At 41.6% G+C, this 18,257-nt stretch overlaps 1 protein-coding gene across 2 annotated transcripts; it reads right to left on the minus strand.

Annotated features, from left to right (window-relative positions):
* Positions 1-10,991: 10,991 nt before the first annotated feature.
* gtf2a2.S (general transcription factor IIA 2 S homeolog) lies at positions 10,992-17,316 on the minus strand. Of its 2 annotated transcripts, none has more exons than XM_018255510.2 (5): positions 17,160-17,316; positions 14,732-14,870; positions 13,890-13,994; positions 11,441-11,567; positions 10,992-11,068 (listed from the first exon to the last, which is right to left on the minus strand). In XM_018255510.2, exons 2-5 carry the CDS (start codon positions 14,801-14,803, stop codon positions 11,043-11,045), a joined length of 330 nt encoding a protein of 109 aa, XP_018110999.1. In that variant the 5' UTR covers positions 14,804-14,870; positions 17,160-17,316; the 3' UTR covers positions 10,992-11,042. The 2 variants fall into 2 exon arrangements, with proteins under 2 accessions (XP_018110999.1, XP_018110998.1); XM_018255509.2 differs by having other exon boundaries at positions 17,079-17,209.
* Positions 17,317-18,257: the final 941 nt, after the last annotated feature.

The raw sequence follows: 18,257 nt of genomic DNA on the forward strand, positions 1-18,257 counted from the left end.
TATATATATATATATATATATATATACACACATATATATATATATATATAAAATGGTCATCAGCATATACACTACATGCCTTTTATTTTCTAACTGACTGCAATTTACAGAAAGGTATTACACATACTTATTTTTATCTGTGGAATAAAACACTATTGTATTAAGTATTATACATGGAATATATAACTATGTATTTCAACACATAATTTTAATATTATTGATGATAATAATAATAAGAAGAAGAATGAACATTTAATAACGAAAACATTTTACTTCCTGAAGCAGACAAAATGTGAGCTACTGTAGATGGAAACACCTTATTTCACATTATTTATATTTACTCATTATAAATATAGACTCATATTTCACATTTCTCCTGCTTTGATGTCAAAATATTTTTACTGGAGCTCACTTTGATTTTAACAAGGATGTCAGCAGGATACAGAAGGCTGCCAGCACCTGGCAGTTGACAAATCTCAAATAACATAGTGAGTCAGAGAAAAATGTTTACACTTGTTTCACTACATTTAAAAGTAAGTACCAACCTCATCCTTATGGAACCATGGGTATCCTGCATATGAGTTTGTTTCTTTACTGACGATCAGTCTATCAATTATGCATTTGTCCATTCTAGTATATCAGTGGACATTTGGGTTTTCAGTTTATTCCCTGACTTGGCGATACAACCTTTGCTTAAAGGGACCCATTAATCCCTCAAGGTCACAGACACAGGGAAACTTTGGTTTATATTTTAAATAAATTTCAAATTATATAGTTGTGTTCAGAATAATAGCAGTGTGTTTAAAATAGTGAATGAAGCTCAAAATCCTTAAAATAGCGTTTATTTCCATATATACAAATGCATTGGGAACACTGCACATTCTATTCCAAATAAAAACATGTATCAATTTTGTGTTATTCCTTTACAGAAAGTGAAGAAAATATTATGCCGTTCCAAAACAAATGGTGTCTACATTCTTCTTTACAAACTCAAACATTCACTGTATCAACTGAAAAATGTTTCAAGAATTCCTTTGTATCACTGAACTAATATTTAGTTGTATAATCAGTGTTTCTGAGAACTGCTGAACATCTGTGTTACATGGAGTCCACCAACTTCTGGCACCTGTTACATTCCACAATTTTTTTGCATATCTTGGTTTTGCTCAGAAACAGCATTTTTGTCACCCCACAAGTTTTCTATTGGATTAAGGTCCAGGGATTGGGTTGGCCACTCCAGCGTCAATCGTGTTGATCTGTAACCAAGATGTTGCTCATTTACTGGTGTGTTTGGGGTCATTGTCTTGTTAAAACTGATCCACGATCCCTGGTATGTGATAAATAGGCCCAAAATGAGAAATATCATGCATATCATGTTGCTTGGACCACCAGGCTTCTCTGTCTTCACACTGTACTATGGCTTGAATTCAGTATTCGGGGGTCATCTGACAAACTGTCTGCAGTCCCTAGACCCAAAAAGAACAATCTTGCTTTCATCAGTCCACAAAATGTTGAGCCATTTCTCTTTAGGCTAGTCAATGGGTTATTTGGCAGGTTGTAACCTCTTCAGCACATCTTTTTTTTGTGGGGGCTTCTTGCCAATAGCTTGGCTTCACATAAGAGTCTATTAATTGTAACAGTGCTCACAGGTAACTCTAGACCTTCTTTGATCTTCCTGGAGCTGATCAATGGCTGAGTCTTTGCCATTTTGGCTATTCTTCTATCCATTCAAATTGTAGTTTTCTGTTTTCTTTCACATCTTTCAGGTTTTGGTTGCTGTTAAAAGCATCTGAGATCATTTAAGCTGAGCAGACTATCATTTTCTGCACTTCTTTATATGTTTTCCCCTCTCCAATCAACTTTTTAATCAAAGTACTTTGTCCTTTTGAACAATGTCTGGAACAACACATTTTACTCAGATTTCAGAGAGAAATGCACTTCAGCCATCGGGGGGGCACAGGGGGTACAACTGTACCGGACCCATGCCTGAAGGGGGGCCCGGCTGTGCTGCAGTTTTTGAAATAGCCGGGCCCCCTTGGCATCGCCAAAGCCGTGCCGCCTCTTCGTAAGTCCTGCTGAAACACCGAAGGCCTGAACTCATGAAAAGAGCCGAACTGCCGACGATCCAAAGCCGCAAAAAGACCCGAAGTGATGAAAAGAGCCAAACTTGAAGTCCTGGAGCCACGAATTCAGTTGTACTGAACACCAATGTGTTTTTTGTTTTTTTTTTTTAAATCCTAGACACCAATGTATTATTGTAATACTTTACAGGCCCCTGCCACAAATGTTTCTTTTTCACAGAATGAATGACCTCACTAATTGAACTCCCCACTTATATTATTTGGAACAAGCCTCAATTAATGATTCAATTACACAGAATCAGCAGCATGCATGTCATGACTGTTGAGTTTGTTGGTTTTCTATTACTCTACTACACCTACTAGTAAATTATTTGCCACAAAGAGATATAATTTCTACCTAAAACAGTGATTAATCAGGTAAGTGATGTTGGACTTCTGTTATTCTGAACACAACTGTATGTTGTGAATGTGTATGATAGATGTAGCATGTGTATGATAAAAAAAAGTGAACCAAGCAAAAATGAGTTCATGATTTAAAAGGCACTAGAAGCTCTGTTCTTTAATCTGTCATTTTACCATATTATTATCCAGCATGGTAGAGGAGTTGCCCCAGATAATGACATACATAACCAGTTACTGTATAGATAGGTGGGTGGAGGGGTACTCTGTAGGCAAGGAATGGCTGTGCTGACTGCCCTAGTTATTGTTCAGGTTACAGAGTGTGTCCCCATGTCAGGTGCAGGTTTAATAATTATACAATTGGTTACAAATTGGCTGCTGCTGTGTGGTAGAGAGGTGTAAGGTCCCTGCTGTGTCAGCGTTGCGCCCTGGTCGGTGTGGTCGCAGGTGCAGTAATCAGGCAACTGATGTGCGCCTGCGCGCCGCATCGAATGCGGGCGACGGACGCCGGCGCGGAGGCGCGGGCGACGGTCGCTGGCGCCGGGGTGTGCGCGACGCAACGGACGCGCGCGACGTAGCGGACGCGCGCGACGTAACGGACGCGCGCGACGGACGCACGTAACGGACGCGGTCTGATGACGTCAGTTGGCGCCAAACTAGCGCTATTTAAACCTGCTCCAGTCTCTGCTCTGTGCCTGGTTATTAGGTTTATAACTGAAACCCTAGCGTTGATACCTTCCTGTCGATATTGTGTTTGACCCCTGCCTGTTCCTGGACTCTGATTCTTGCTTGTTGCCTAGACCTTCTGCCTGTTTACCGTTGACGATTCTCGCTGCCTGCCTTGACCCGGATATCCTGACTACGCCTTGCCTGATCCTTCTGTACCTCGTTTAGTCTCACTGGCTACTCTCCACACCCCTGCTCCCCGTTTCCAACCTCGGGTGAGTTAGCGGGTGTGTGAGGCGCTTGTGGTTCATTGTCTTCTGTTCCTACTCCTTCTACGTCTGGATCATACTGGTAAGCCTGACACTATAACCAGGCCATGGATCCAGCTGAAGGGGCTTCACCGCTTACCGTACTCATCCAACAGATGTCGGAATTGACACAAGCAGTGAGGGAGCTTCAGAGCGGATATACCCAGATGCAATCCCAGCTGAGGGCCCAACCATCCACCGCAAGCCAATCCACTGTAGCTGCTACCACTTCTGTTGGTCCCACTGAGGTACAAGTTCTCACCTCCGAAATCTCGGAACCTAAAGTTGCTTTTCCCGAAAAATTCTCTGGGGATCGGAAAGCCTTCCGTAATTTCAGGAGCAGCTGCAAACTCCTTTTTTCTCTGAAACCTCACACATACCCCGATGAGAACACACGAGTAGGGGTTATTATTACTTTTCTGTCCGGAGAACCCCAGACCTGGGCCTTTCGTTTAATGGATCGACGGAGCCCTGTATTAGCTTCTGTGGACACTTTTTTTGATGCCATGGCGATTCTCTATGACGACCCTCATAGAGTCTCCACCGCTGAAGCCGCCCTTCATGCTCTCAAACAGGGAACTCGTCCTGCGGAGGACTATACGCTTGAGTTCCGGCAATGGTCCGAAGATACGGATTGGAATCCTGCGGCCCTTAAGCACCAATATCGTTTGGGTCTTTTCCCTGAACTGAAAAACGAGCTCGCTCGTACAGGAATTCCAGACACGCTGGAGGGTCTCATCACTCTTGCCATTCAGCTCGACCAGAGACTCAGAGAGCGCAGAGAAGAGGAGAAAGCCGAAAAGGCTGGCCTGATACCTCATACCTGGGTTGTACCTACCGCCCCTCCTCCAGTCCAAGTACCTTTTCCCTTGCCTTCCTCTGCTTCAGATTCGTCCTCGGAACCGATGCAAATTGGAGCCATCAGGTCTGCCCTCACTGCGGAAGAACGCCTTCGTCGCCGCAGATTAAACCTTTGCCTCTACTGTGGCCAGGCCGGTCACTTACTAAGGAGCTGCCCAACCCGTCCTACGGGTAAAGACTTTTTTAGTAAAGACTTAAAATGTTGTAACAAACCAGTACCTTTACTGACAGTCTCTCTCTTTCTGCAGTGGGGAAGTCAAACAGCAAAACTCCAAGCCATCCTTGATTCCGGAGCAAGTGGCTGTTTCATGGACAGTACGATCGTTTCCCAACTCCAGATTCCTCTCCAACCTAAGAAGAATCCCATTTCCCTTCGGGTGGCTGATGGTTCCTTAATTACTTCGGGCCCAGTGGTGCAAGAAACCATTCCTCTTTTTGTTTCCCTCAATAAAAAGCATTCGGAAATGATGAATTTAGATGTGGTCACGTCTCCTCTTTTTCCTGTCATTTTGGGGTTGCCATGGTTACAAAAACATAATCCATCCATCAATTGGGCCACAGGGGAAATAACCTTTCTTTCGCAATTTTGTCAATCTAAATGTAGATTCGAAAGTTATCCTTCTTCTAGTCAAGTTTGTTCGTTATCCTCCTCATCCGAAGTTCTTCAAATTCTTCCTCAAAGCTATCGGGAGTTCGCAGATGTGTTCAACAAGAAAGGTGCCGATTCTCTACCCCCTCATCGCATCTATGATTGCCCAATTAATCTTTTGCCCGGTTCCCAAGTACCCTTTGGTCGTATTTACCCGTTGTCCGAACCAGAACTAGCTGAACTTCGCTCATATCTTGATGAAAATTTGGCCAAAGGTTTTATTCGTCAATCTTCTTCTCCAGCCGGGGCAGGGATATTCTTTGTCGAAAAGAAAGATCACTCATTAAGACCCTGTATTGATTATAGAGACTTGAACAAAATAACGATCAAAAACCGATATCCTCTTCCTTTAATTCCAGAGTTATTCCAACGCTTAACGGAGGCCAAGATTTTTCTAAGTTGGATCTGAGGGGAGCATATAACCTGGTCAGGATACGTGAGGGAGATGAGTGGAAGACGGCGTTTCTTACTCGCTACGGCCACTTCGAATATCTGGTGATGCCGTTCGGCCTTTGCAACGCTCCCGCAACATTCCAGCATTTTGTCAATGACATTTTTCGGGACTTTCTTGACATTTTTGTTATAATTTATCTGGATGACATTTTAATTTTTTCTAGTTCCTTAGATGAACACAGGATCCATATGAGGAGGGTTCTTGCTCGCCTTCGCACTCACCAACTCTATGCCAAAATTGAAAAGTGCATTTTTGAGCAGTCCTCTGTTGAATTTCTAGGATTCTTTATTTCTCCTCTAGGCATCCAGATGGATTCAAAGAAGATCTCGGCAATCCTCGACTGGCCAGCTCCCACATCCAGGAAGGCAGTTCAACGCTTTATTGGTTTCGCAAACTTCTACAGGAAGTTTATTAGAGGTTTCTCTCAGACTATTCTACCAATAACAGAGCTGACTCGCATGAATAAGAAATTTTTTTGGTCCTCTCAAGCCCAAGTATCTTTCGAAAACTTAAAGAAACTTTTCACATCAGCTCCTATCCTTTGTCATCCTGATTTATCCTTACCATTTGTTCTGGAAGTCGATGCCTCTGAAGTTGCGGTGGGCGCTGTTTTGTCCCAAAGATCTGGGATCCAAGAGGAGCTCCATCCAGTAGCTTTTTTTTCCCGTAAAATGGCAAAATGTGAATGCAATTACGATGTGGCCGATCGGGAACTACTCGCTATTAAACTGGCACTGGAGGAGTGGCGGTATCTTCTGGAAGGTTCCAAGCACCCTATTCTTATCTTCACCGACCACAGAAACTTGGAGTACCTTCGTTCCGCCAAGAGACTGAGACCAAGACAAGCGAGGTGGGCTCTTTTCTTCATGAGGTTTAATTTCCACCTTACCTATCGGCCTGGATCTAAGAATACTAAAGCCGACGCCTTATCCCGTATGTTTACCCTCGATGACGAAATACCTTCTTCTCCTGAAACCATCCTGAAATCCAACAATTTCCTTTTACTACAGCCGACCCTTCTTAAACAGATCCAGAACGCTTCCAAGTCCATCATGGAACCAGCCCTCGTTCCTAAGGGAGGATTTCTTCTTCTAAAGGACAAGATTTTTGTTCCTGAGGAGATGCGGTTGGAGGTTCTTAAAAGTATACACGACTCCAAATTGGCCGGACATCCAGGGGTCAAGAAGACTATTATCGCAGCTAAAAGATCGTTCTCTTGGCCAGGATTAGCCAAAGATTGCTTCCAATTCGTTTCTTCATGTGAAATTTGTGCCAGATCTAAAGACTCTCATTCTAAACCCTTTGGCCTTCTTCAACCCCTTCCTGTCCCTTCCCGTCCCTGGAGCTCTGTTTCGTTGGACTTTATCTCGGAATTACCACAGTCTGATGGATGTTCTACCATAGTGGTATTTATTGACCGTTTGACCAAGATGGCTCATTTCAAGTCCTTGCCCAAGCTCCCTTCCGCTTCCGAAACTGCAGACGTTTTTATCAAGGAAGTTGTTAGGCTCCATGGTCTTCCGCAGGAGGTGATATCGGATCGAGGCCCACAATTCACATCTCAGTTCTGGAAAACCTTGTGTGGCGCCCTTCAAATTTCTGTTTCCCTTTCTTCAGCCTTTCATCCTCAATCCAACGGCCAGACGGAACGAACCAACCAGACTTTAGAACAATATCTGAGGTGCTACTCTTCTCATCTTCAAGACAACTGGGCAAACCTTCTACCTCTTGCTGAATTCGCTTACAATAATGCTCACCATTCATCCATTAACCAGTCTCCTTTCTTTGCTAATTATGGTCTCCACCCTTTAACCTTTCCTTCTTCTATAGTGGCTGATATTCTGGTTCCCGCAGTTCAAGACCGCCTCAACTTCCTAACAGACAATTTTCGGAAACTGCAAGAGAACATGTCCAAGGCCCAGAAGAATTTCAAGTTATACGCTGATCGGAGACGGAATAAAGACCCAGAGTTCAAGGTGGGTGATCGAGTCTGGTTGTCTACTATTAATCTTAAGTTATCTTCTCCCAGCAGGAAGCTCGGCCAACGTTTCCTGGGTCCTTTTTCTATTGTTCGTCAAATTAATCCTGTGGCCTTTCAGTTAAAGCTTCCTGCTTCTTGGCGTATTCATCCGGTGTTCCATTCGGCTCTCCTGAAATCTGCTTCCACCTTCCAGTTTCCAGGTCGTACGACTCCTCCTCCTCTCCCAGTTCTAGTGGATAATCAAGAGGAATTCGAGGTCGAAAAAATTCTGGACTCTCGTATTAGAGGCAGGCAAGTACAATACTTGGTGGGATGGAAGGGCTATGGCCCTGAAGAGAATTCCTGGGAGCCAGTCAAGAACATTCACGCTCCAGATCTGTTGAAAAAATTTCACGAAGAGCATCCTAACAAGACCGCTGGTTGTCGTGTCCTGAGGCCACTCCTTGATGGGGGGCAATGTAAGGTCCCTGCTGTGTCAGCGTTGCGCCCTGGTCGGTGTGGTCGCAGGTGCAGTAATCAGGCAACTGATGTGCGCCTGCGCGCCGCATCGAATGCGGGCGACGGACGCCGGCGCGGAGGCGCGGGCGACGGTCGCTGGCGCCGGGGTGTGCGCGACGCAACGGACGCGCGCGACGTAGCGGACGCGCGCGACGTAACGGACGCGCGCGACGGACGCACGTAACGGACGCGGTCTGATGACGTCAGTTGGCGCCAAACTAGCGCTATTTAAACCTGCTCCAGTCTCTGCTCTGTGCCTGGTTATTAGGTTTATAACTGAAACCCTAGCGTTGATACCTTCCTGTCGATATTGTGTTTGACCCCTGCCTGTTCCTGGACTCTGATTCTTGCTTGTTGCCTAGACCTTCTGCCTGTTTACCGTTGACGATTCTCGCTGCCTGCCTTGACCCGGATATCCTGACTACGCCTTGCCTGATCCTTCTGTACCTCGTTTAGTCTCACTGGCTACTCTCCACACCCCTGCTCCCCGTTTCCAACCTCGGGTGAGTTAGCGGGTGTGTGAGGCGCTTGTGGTTCATTGTCTTCTGTTCCTACTCCTTCTACGTCTGGATCATACTGGTAAGCCTGACAGAGAGGGATGTTTTGGAAAAGTGTAAAAAAAAAACAATTAAAGCTTTGTCTATATCCAAATAATGACATAAAGCAGTTACAGGGTAACTGGTGCTTACAGAATTGAAAAGAAAAGTACTACGTAACTTACATGCACTCAATCCCACTGGTACAAAACCTGCTCTTTTTACAGGATGTTTTTAACCTTTTGCTGCCATCTAGTGGTCTCATGCTGCCAGCTAAGGTTTGTGGGTTTAAGGTATATTTTTCTCCACAATCTTTGAGCAGCTGATGGGGTTGCTCCAAATAAAACTGGTAATGCCCATTTACCATTTATGGGAAAATGCTCCAAAATGGGCTCAAAGCACCTGTAGCATTGCATACATTTATGCGTGCTGCATATCAGGATACCCTTAAAGGAGAACTAAACCCTAAAAATCAATATGGCTAAAAATCCCATATTGTATATAATGAATACAGTATATATTGAATTTATTGCACCAGCCTAAAATTTCTGCTTGTCAATAGCAGCAATGAACCAGGACTTCAAACTTGTCACAGGGGGTCACCATCTTGGAAAGTGGCTGCAACACTCACATGCTCAGTGGGCTCCAGGGCCGGATTTATATAGTGGGCACCCCTAGGCCCACTGCCATTCGTCACCCCTATCCCCTCCTCTTCATTCCTGCACATGCACTAATTTTCATCATCTGGTCAGGAGCAATGGGGATTGGCGCACCGGAAATTTAAAAAACTATTGTATCCCATGAGCATCCCGAGAGCTTCCAAACCAATGTGGATGTGGTTGGGCAGCATGCCGCTCCCCTAAAATCCTGCAGCCCTAAGCTGAAGCCTTTACACAAATCCAGGCCTGGTGGGCTCTGAGCAGCTGATGAGAAGCTAACCTTAGTGGTCGTTCCAGATTACCAAGCAGAAAATTAGGTTGGCCCGTAATACAGTATAAGCTGATGCTACGAGGCTGATTATTAAATTCTGATGCTAGTTGCACTGGTTTCTGTGCTGCCATGTAGTAATTATCTGTATTAATTACTAATCAGCCTTGTATTGTGACATTTCTATTCTATGTGTACTGTATATTGTGAGTTGGACCCTAAGCTCAGTGACAGCAGCACAGAGCATGTGCAGTGAATCAGCAGAAAAGAAGATGGGGAGCTACTGGGGCGTCTTCAGAGACACAGATCTTTACTGCTAAAGGGTTGGGGTTGCCTTGGCTGGTACAGAAGCCCAAAACATAATGTACAACATATCTAGCCTACTTCTTTAGTTAAGCTTTAGTTCTCCTTTAAACCCCACTAGCTTTTGCAGCATTCAGACAAAGAAGTAGCAGAAGTCAAACACACAGAAAACCCTGTACTTATCAGCTGCCTATGGTACCTGTGAAGTATAGGGCTGTACAGTGCCTGACTGCTCTAAACTTGTACTGTATTCTTACTCTGGCACAAGTTGTACAGACTATTGTCACACATGCTAATTCTTCGGTCCTAAAGGGTGCAGTTGTGAGACCCTTACAGCTCTTGAACATAAGACAATGGTAAATGAACCCTAATACTTTTGATCACTGATGCTGTGCAGCTATGCCCCTTTATACCCAATTCAAACTCTCCATTTCTCTCTGGTTTCTAACTACCGGGTGCGAGCACAGAGGCTGATGTGCGGTAGCCCCCCTGACCCATGAACTAAAGTTCATTGGACGCCAGTAAGGCAGCAGCAGGTGGACAGCCAACTGCAACAAGGGGTGTCTGGTGTACACAAGGCTTGGTGGGATGATTTTTGGTGGGGTGGGCCAGTTGGTCTTTGGTATGTCACTGCGGATTTCTATTTACAATGTGAGTTTGTGTGTGTAAATTAAAAACACTCTAACATAGGGAAAACAAATCATAATATAAATCTACACATTTTCATCTTAAAAGGCACCTAAGATACATCTCTGTTGTTGCAAGTACAGTAAATAGGATTTGCGTTGAAAATGTATTCTACCTAGGCTTTCAATTAAAAAATACATATACTACATACATATATATTATTTCCTTTATAAAGCATTAACAGATCGTTTTATTTTCCTTAATAACCTTACCCCTGTAAATCAGGAGAAATAACGTTTGTCCTGCTTAGTTCAAGAAAAGAAAAACTTCTGCTAAATTTGGCTCAGCATGAGTTGAAAACTAGTTATAGTCCCCCTGCAGGCACTATGTAGCAATTGTATGTAGTAATTAAACCCCTAAATGTATGGTTTAAAGATACATTTATCTTTTGTTAAATAAAAGATTATTAGACATTTACCTTTTGTTAAATAAAAGTTTATTAGACATGTTGAAAAAAAGAAAAAAAAAAAGGCAACTTCACATTTAGTATTAAAAAACAAAACAAAAACGCTTATATAGGAAGCTTTGTGCGCTACATGTACATAGAAAAAGAAATCTTTTGAATCTTGAGTGAATGCTGTAGGATAGCTTCTTTTGGCTGTATCACTGAAATAAATAAACAGTCTTGTCCATGATTTTCTTGTAAAGGCCAGTGACCAACAGAAACCATTTGGAGAAATGTTCGGTTTCTCTTACTCTGCAGTGTTTGAACCGGTGTCTATAAAAAATAATTCAATTGAACAGATGAAATTGTCATAATAAAGAAAGGTATTCACAACTGCAACTTTCCCCATTGACGTTGCACATATTTATAAACATTAATATATTTATCACAAGTTACACCTCCCACGTGTTATAACTTCCAAGGAATTACACTGAAACAGGACAAAATGGCGGTACTCTAAAGGAAAGATCACTGCCTGGCTTGTCTTTTTAAGTGAATGGCATCCTGGCTGGGAAAAAACTATATGGCAAGTGTAACAAATTAACACCTGCCAGTATTTTAGGCTTTTCTTATCCAGAATCAAAGGTGCCATTATTCTATAAAATAAATAAATATATATTAAATAAAAAGATAAAACTGACTTACTTTTTCCATCACAAGCGACAATTTTAACTTTATCCACCTTCACTAGGTCAGTGACCTCTCTGAACTCAACGTCGTTCAACACAAAGGTCCAGACGTTATCACAAAACCTATAGGTATTTAAGGATCCCTACAAAATAAAGTAAATGTCAGTTCTAATTTTCTTTTCATTACAGAAGCAATCACCAGACTCATAGAACCTCTCCCTGTAAATGTTTGAAGTAGCCAGCAGGAGGTATAATGAAACTAAAGCTGCCATACATGATCAGTTGGCTTGGCCACTCTGCCCCATTTGGCCACCACTTCTCCACAAAAGCTCATGTGTGTATTGTGTCTTGTTGCCTTTTGAGTCCCTAGCTGTATTTAGGAACATCAACTACTAGAAGGTTATTTATTAAAGTCCGAATGCAAAAAACTCAAAAATTCTATTTTCTTTTACTATAAAATCCGATTTTTAGTGGAAAAAATAAACTTGAATTTTTCATGATTTATTATACTCCAAGGATGGAAAAAGTCAGAATCCAAAAATACTCCATCTCCAAGCTGTCGGGGTACTGTATAAGTCAATGGCAAAGGTCCCATTTCACAGATATCATGGTCTGCGCTGAGTTTCGGCCAAAAATCCGAAAAAAACAGGGGTTTCAATAGATTACACAAAAAAAAGCCTTTTGGGGCATAAAACCTGTTTTTTTTCCCCACAAAAACCCAAATTTTTTTCTGAACCAATTTTATAGAGCTTTTTTCGAACCAATTTATAGTTTTTTTGCAAACATTAGTTTTTATTTGCCGAACCGATTTTATCGATTTTTTTTCTAAACTGATTTTATCGAAACTTTTTCCAAACCAATTCAATGGAGTTTTTTCAGTGATAATTAATGTAAAATTGTGGATTCTAGTTTGGGCTTTTTTTTTTTTACTTAAAAAAATCAGATTTTGAAATATGAACGCCTTACTGTTTATGCATGCTCATTTTAATTATGTCCTGGTGGAAAAGGAGGGAGAGGAGACAAATAACCAACTTTTACCTCTGTCTTAGGCCACATATCCTGGGACAAATATTGGCATGGCAGTTATTGTATGGAGAAAGTGCTAAGTGACCTTTCTGTGGCTTAAGCTCCCCATAGACGCAACGATTCTTCTTGCCGAATGACCGATTTTAGGGAAGTCCGACCAATCCTTCAAAATTATCGTGCGGTTAGTGGGATTCAAACGATCGTACATCTTACGATTTTTCCGCCAGGTCAAAAAATCTTTGTCGGTCTCAGTCAGGGGTGCTTCGCCAATGAGGCGAGTTGAGGCTGTTGCCTCAGGCGGCAGCACCCCACCAGGTACCAGGGGCAGCAAAAATGCTGCTCCTGGTACTTTAAGAGCGAATTTCCGGGGGAGGGGGGGCAGCAGCAACTGCTGCTGCCTCAGGCGGCGGAGGGGCCAGGATCGCCCCTGGTCCCAGTGCAATCTATCTATGTTTGCAGGGCCAAGCAGGCAGCTCCCCTTTGTTTTCCTGGCAAATTGGTCTTTTTAGTTGATGGTAAATTCGTACGATCGTATGATTGTTCTGAGAAGATCGTGGTCTCACGATCAGGATCTGATCTTTTAAAAATCTCAACATCTATGGCCAGCTTAAGTGTCCTTGCTTTTAATAACACCAATTAGGACCACTCCAACTCACCACCACTTGCTTTTAATAACTTGTAAAGAAGGCTTACAGAATACATATAAAACAGAAGACAGACAGAAAAGATATAACTAAAAACAAGCTGAATGTATAAACCCCTTAGTAGATAACACTATAAATTCTCTTATTTGTTGACCTCTGTATTGTCATTGTGTTTTGCCTTCAGGTTGCCACTCAACCCATAAACTTGGGTCCTCACAGAGGGAACAGGCTCGAGTCACAGGCTAGAAATCTAATTGTGTGTTTGTGTGAATGTGAAAAAGGTAATGATTGTAAACTGGTTCCTACATGGGGTTCAACAAAGCTGCAGAATATGTTGACACTAAAAATACATAATATCTTTAAAGCTCTGGACTGTAAGTGAAATTTAAAGAGGACGAAGAGTCGAAATATGCCGCTGTTCCCCTTGTTGTGAGGAAAGCTGTTGTAAAAGTGCTTGGACTGCCAGTCAATATTAAAGCAATAAGGAAATATATAAAAAGAAAACACAATTACTGATCATCCAGCAGCCATCCTGAGACAACAGCAACCTAAAAGCAATGTGTGAAAATGTTCTGATGGGTGTACAATGCAAAGCTGTGTGTTTTATCATACAGAACTCACCCATCACACCCTTTAACCCAGTCTACTCTGAAATGTCCTGTATCTGAATTTCCAACAAGCATCTTGTCCGAAGAGCTTTCAACACTTTAAGACGGAGGCCAACCCATGAACAATGTCAGTCAAATCTCTACTGCTGCACTTGTGTTTTAGATAAGTTTAGCATATAACCCTTACCCTGAAGTTGACTCTGTTTCTGACCCGTTGTGCCAATGCTGAATTAATAGCCTTGTCAAACTGTAGCAAAACCTGAAGGGCTAGTTGAGGGTTGATCTGCTGAGACTGGAAATAAAAAATATTGACAGGTGGTTAAAAAAAAAAAAGAGAGAGAAGTATTTCTGAAAAAAGCATAAAGAAATAATGACAACTCCTAAGGCAAAAGACTATTTTTGTTAAGAAATTATTCACTAGAATTTCATAATATTTTAAGAATATGAAAACTAAATAATGGGGTCAAGAAGTTTGGAACTGCCCTGCTTTTTATACAGCTTTATTAATTTAAACCTATGAATGCAGCTCTGCATCATTCTGAGCTACTAAATGACTCTCTCTTTGTCAAATTTCACAAAATAGAACTCTATATAAAAAAACCCTATATAAATTAATATATAATTAAACAAAAAACTATATTTGGTAAAGTATTTGAAAAAATAAAAATCCAATAACATGTCTGCATGTGGCAAAATTAAGTGAATCCTTAGGATTATAATAATTTGAAGGTGAAATTAGAGTCTAGTGTTTTCCATCAATGGGATGGCAGGTGTGAGTGAGAGACCCTTTTTTATTTAAAAGTCTGATCAAACATATTTGTGGATGTGTATATGAATAAAGGAGGTGTCTGGGGACCTCAAAAAAAGAATAGTTGATGCCCATCATACTAGAAATGATTACAAGACTCTCTCTTTGTGGTGGAGTCCGAGTGTTTGGACTCCACCAATCAGACAGGTTGTGTACAAATTGAGAAGTGTTTGACCATCAAACAGAACTTGAACTGCTAGTTAAGCCAACCAAAGCCATACCTGTATTAGCTCATCCAAGCTTTCCTGAAGACTATTACCTAGTGTTGTATTCCTGTACAGTTGATAAGCCATGGCTAATGGAGGTCAATGCAATTGACCATTCACAGTTGTAATTTTTAATAGGCCAATACTGTCAACACTAAAAAAACAACACAAAACACAAGAAGTACATGTTAATCATTCAAGTTATTAACATGTTGTGTAAATATAAACTTTATTACAAAGTGCAGGCACACCTCACATGCAAAGTAGCACAATTAAACTTTGCTAAAATCATAGTAACATAGTAAGTCAGGTTGAAAAAAAGACACACGTCCGTCAAGTTCAACCTTTTAACTTGTTTTTAACCTGCCTGTCAGTTGATCCAGAGGAAGGCAAAAAAAAACCCATCTGAAGCCTCTCCAATTTGCCTCAGAGGGGGAAAAATTCCTTCCTGACTCCAAAATGGCAATCGGACCAGTCCCTGGATCATATTGTACTATGAGCTATCTCCCATAACCCTGTATTCCCTCACTTGCTAAAAAGCCATCCAACCCAATCTTTTTTTTTTCCTGTGCCTATGTTTGTTCAAAATGCAGATAATACTATAAACATGGAGTATGAATACATGCTTTCAAAGAACGAGGCTGTTGTCACAAGGTTAACAAGGACAAATGTTATAAAGACCTATTCTGAGATTATAAGCTCTTTTGTGCAGGGTCGTCTTTACCTCGTGTCAGTTACTGGTTGGGTTTTTGTATGTTCAATGTACATAACCAAGCCCGGACTGGCAATCTGTGGGTTCTGGCAAATGCCAGAGGGGCTGCTGTATGGTTCCATATAAAGTTACCATATAGTGGGCTGGTAGGGGGGCTATTTGGACCTCTGTTTACTTGGAATGGCAGGGCCTATTTTGACTCCCAGTCCAGGCCTGTACATAACTATTTATTGTTTGGGGCTGCGGAATGTGTTAGTGCTTTATAAATACACTATGATAATAATATATATATAATACACAAAAGCCATGAATATCCTGTAAATTATATCCTTATAAACGGTGAGTTCTGATGTCATCAGTTATAAACGGTGAGTAGTGATGTCATTTCTGTCACATGACTCACTGAAACTTGTGTATTATAATAAATAAAGTACCCCCAGTTGTAAAATATGAGGATATTATAAGTTACCGAGGAGTTCCATGACCTGTATAAAAACACTCGGCCTTCGGCCTCGTGTTTTTATATGGTCATGAAACTCCTCGGTAACTTATAATATCCTTATATTTTACAAGAGGGGGTACTTTATTCACTATATAATACACAAAAGCCATGAATATCCTGTAAATTATATCCTTATAAACGGTGAGTAGTGATGTCATCAGTTATAAACGGTGAGTTCTGATGTCATTTCTGTCACATGACTTACTAAAATTTGTGTATTATAATATATAAAGTACCCCCAGTTGTAAAATATGAGGATATTAGAAGTTACCTCGGAGTTCCATGACCTGTATAAAAACACTCGGCCTTCGGCCTCGTGTTTTTATATGGTCATGAAACTCCTCGGTAACTTATAATATCCTTATATTTTACAAGAGGGGGTACTTTATTCACTATATCTTTTCAAATGGTCTTCATTATTTGTTTTGCATGGGTTTTTGAATCATTAGCCTGAATTCTTACCAACATGCAGTTAGAAATGGTCTCTGGTAACCAGGTTCACCGACACTGCCATATAAATCAAAGAGACCTTGAAATGTCGTCATTCCCTTTTTGCATTGTTTATATCTCTTTTCAGAGGCTTTTCTATTCATATTCCATTTTGAATTAAAAATGCTGTGGTTGTTAGGATATTTAAGCCCTAGCAACCAGACAGGCGTTTCGATTCCATGCCTGAAAGCTGCACAACCATTATATATAAATAAAAAAAAAAAAGACTAGCTGCAATGTTCTTAAAATTGTAACGTGTATATAATATTAGAATTTGAGATATATATATATATATATACATATATATATATATATATATATACACACACACACACACTAGCAGACTCCCTGTTCATTGGGGGAGATAGAAGTCTCTATAGTTCTATAGTGAAAAGCAAAGCACTGCACCTATGGAGAATGAAAGGGAAAACTGGAAGCCGCAGCAGCCCACTGTCTGCAAGTCGTAAATTCTCGAACGCCATAAATCGTAGACAAGAAGGAATAAACACGACTCATTATTAGCACGAATGACATACAGGATAAAAGGAAAACGTAGGCATGTATGGAAGCCAGTGACACCAGGCTGAACTTAATAGAAACTGTCAGTATGTAGACGCGCCATTACCTAAACATGAGAAGAACTTGCGCTTATGACCAACCTGATAACAACGCCGCGTCCCTTCTGTTTTTAAAAAATGCCACACAAACCACACCAATAAACCTCTCACATGACTTCTTACCGATACCAGCTGCTCCAACTTCCTTTTTCCGGCAACAACCTCCGGAAATGAATCTAGACTTCCGTCGCGGGTCCGGGCGCTCATTGCGTGATAGAGGACACGTGACGAAGTATGTTCAACTGTGATTTGCCGCCAACAACAATGGTTGGTGCTGTGGGAGCTTGGCAGTCAATGGATTACTGCTTCCAAATGTTATAAATAAAGCTGGAGACACTTGAATTCGCGCAGTGAAAGTTCCAAGGCTAATACCAGTGTACTACCAGCTGTCATTTTTTTTCATACCTCCCAACTGTCCTTTTTTCGGAGGGACAGTGCCTCTTTGACAGCTCAACCTGCAGTCCCTCATTTATACTGGAAAGTCCCTATTTTCTCTGCACTGAACAGCCAGAAAAAGAAACAAAGTTTCTCACTTAATTGGCTTTTAGCAGAGAACCCAGCACAGCTAACAGATGCAAATAAGATACTTTGTAACAATTTTGAGACACAAAAAAACAGTTTAGATAAAAAGAATTATTTTCAAACTTTCATAACCTGCCAAATTTTGTAAAATGAACAGTGGCAGAACTACCGGGGGAGCAGGTGGTGCGAGCGGCAACTCAGGGTCGCCCCCGGCAGCGCGGCGCGCCACTGAAATTTGCGCTGTACGGAGGCAGGCGGGGGCACGGCTGCACGTCACGCACCAGGGCCCGCCCCCTTCTAGTTACGGTACTGAAAATGAACATGGTAATTAGGAGGCATGGCCACAGAAAGGGCGTGGTAAAAAAATTTGCTGCTCTATGTGCAAAAATTTTTTTGGTCCCTTTTTTTACTTCCAAAACGTTGGGAGGTATGTTCTAACACAGCTGAGAGTGATCAAAGTATTCTCTGCTAAACTACAGCACCTAAGGTTATTCATTTAATACAGGGCAAAGTTTATCTCAGTTCCCGCAGCACGTAACCACCAAGTTGATCTTTTATTTAAAGGGTAGTATATATACACACATTTTCAACATTAGTTTAATCAATGCGCTTGTATAGAACATACATTTCCCTATTGTTTTCACATAAGAAACATCTAAAGTGATCTCCAACCAGTGGCTTGCCAGCAGGGTCAGACTG

This window comes from Xenopus laevis, chromosome 3S, assembly GCF_017654675.1.
Source record: "Xenopus laevis strain J_2021 chromosome 3S, Xenopus_laevis_v10.1, whole genome shotgun sequence".
In the NCBI taxonomy this organism is placed as follows: domain Eukaryota; kingdom Metazoa; phylum Chordata; class Amphibia; order Anura; family Pipidae; genus Xenopus; species Xenopus laevis.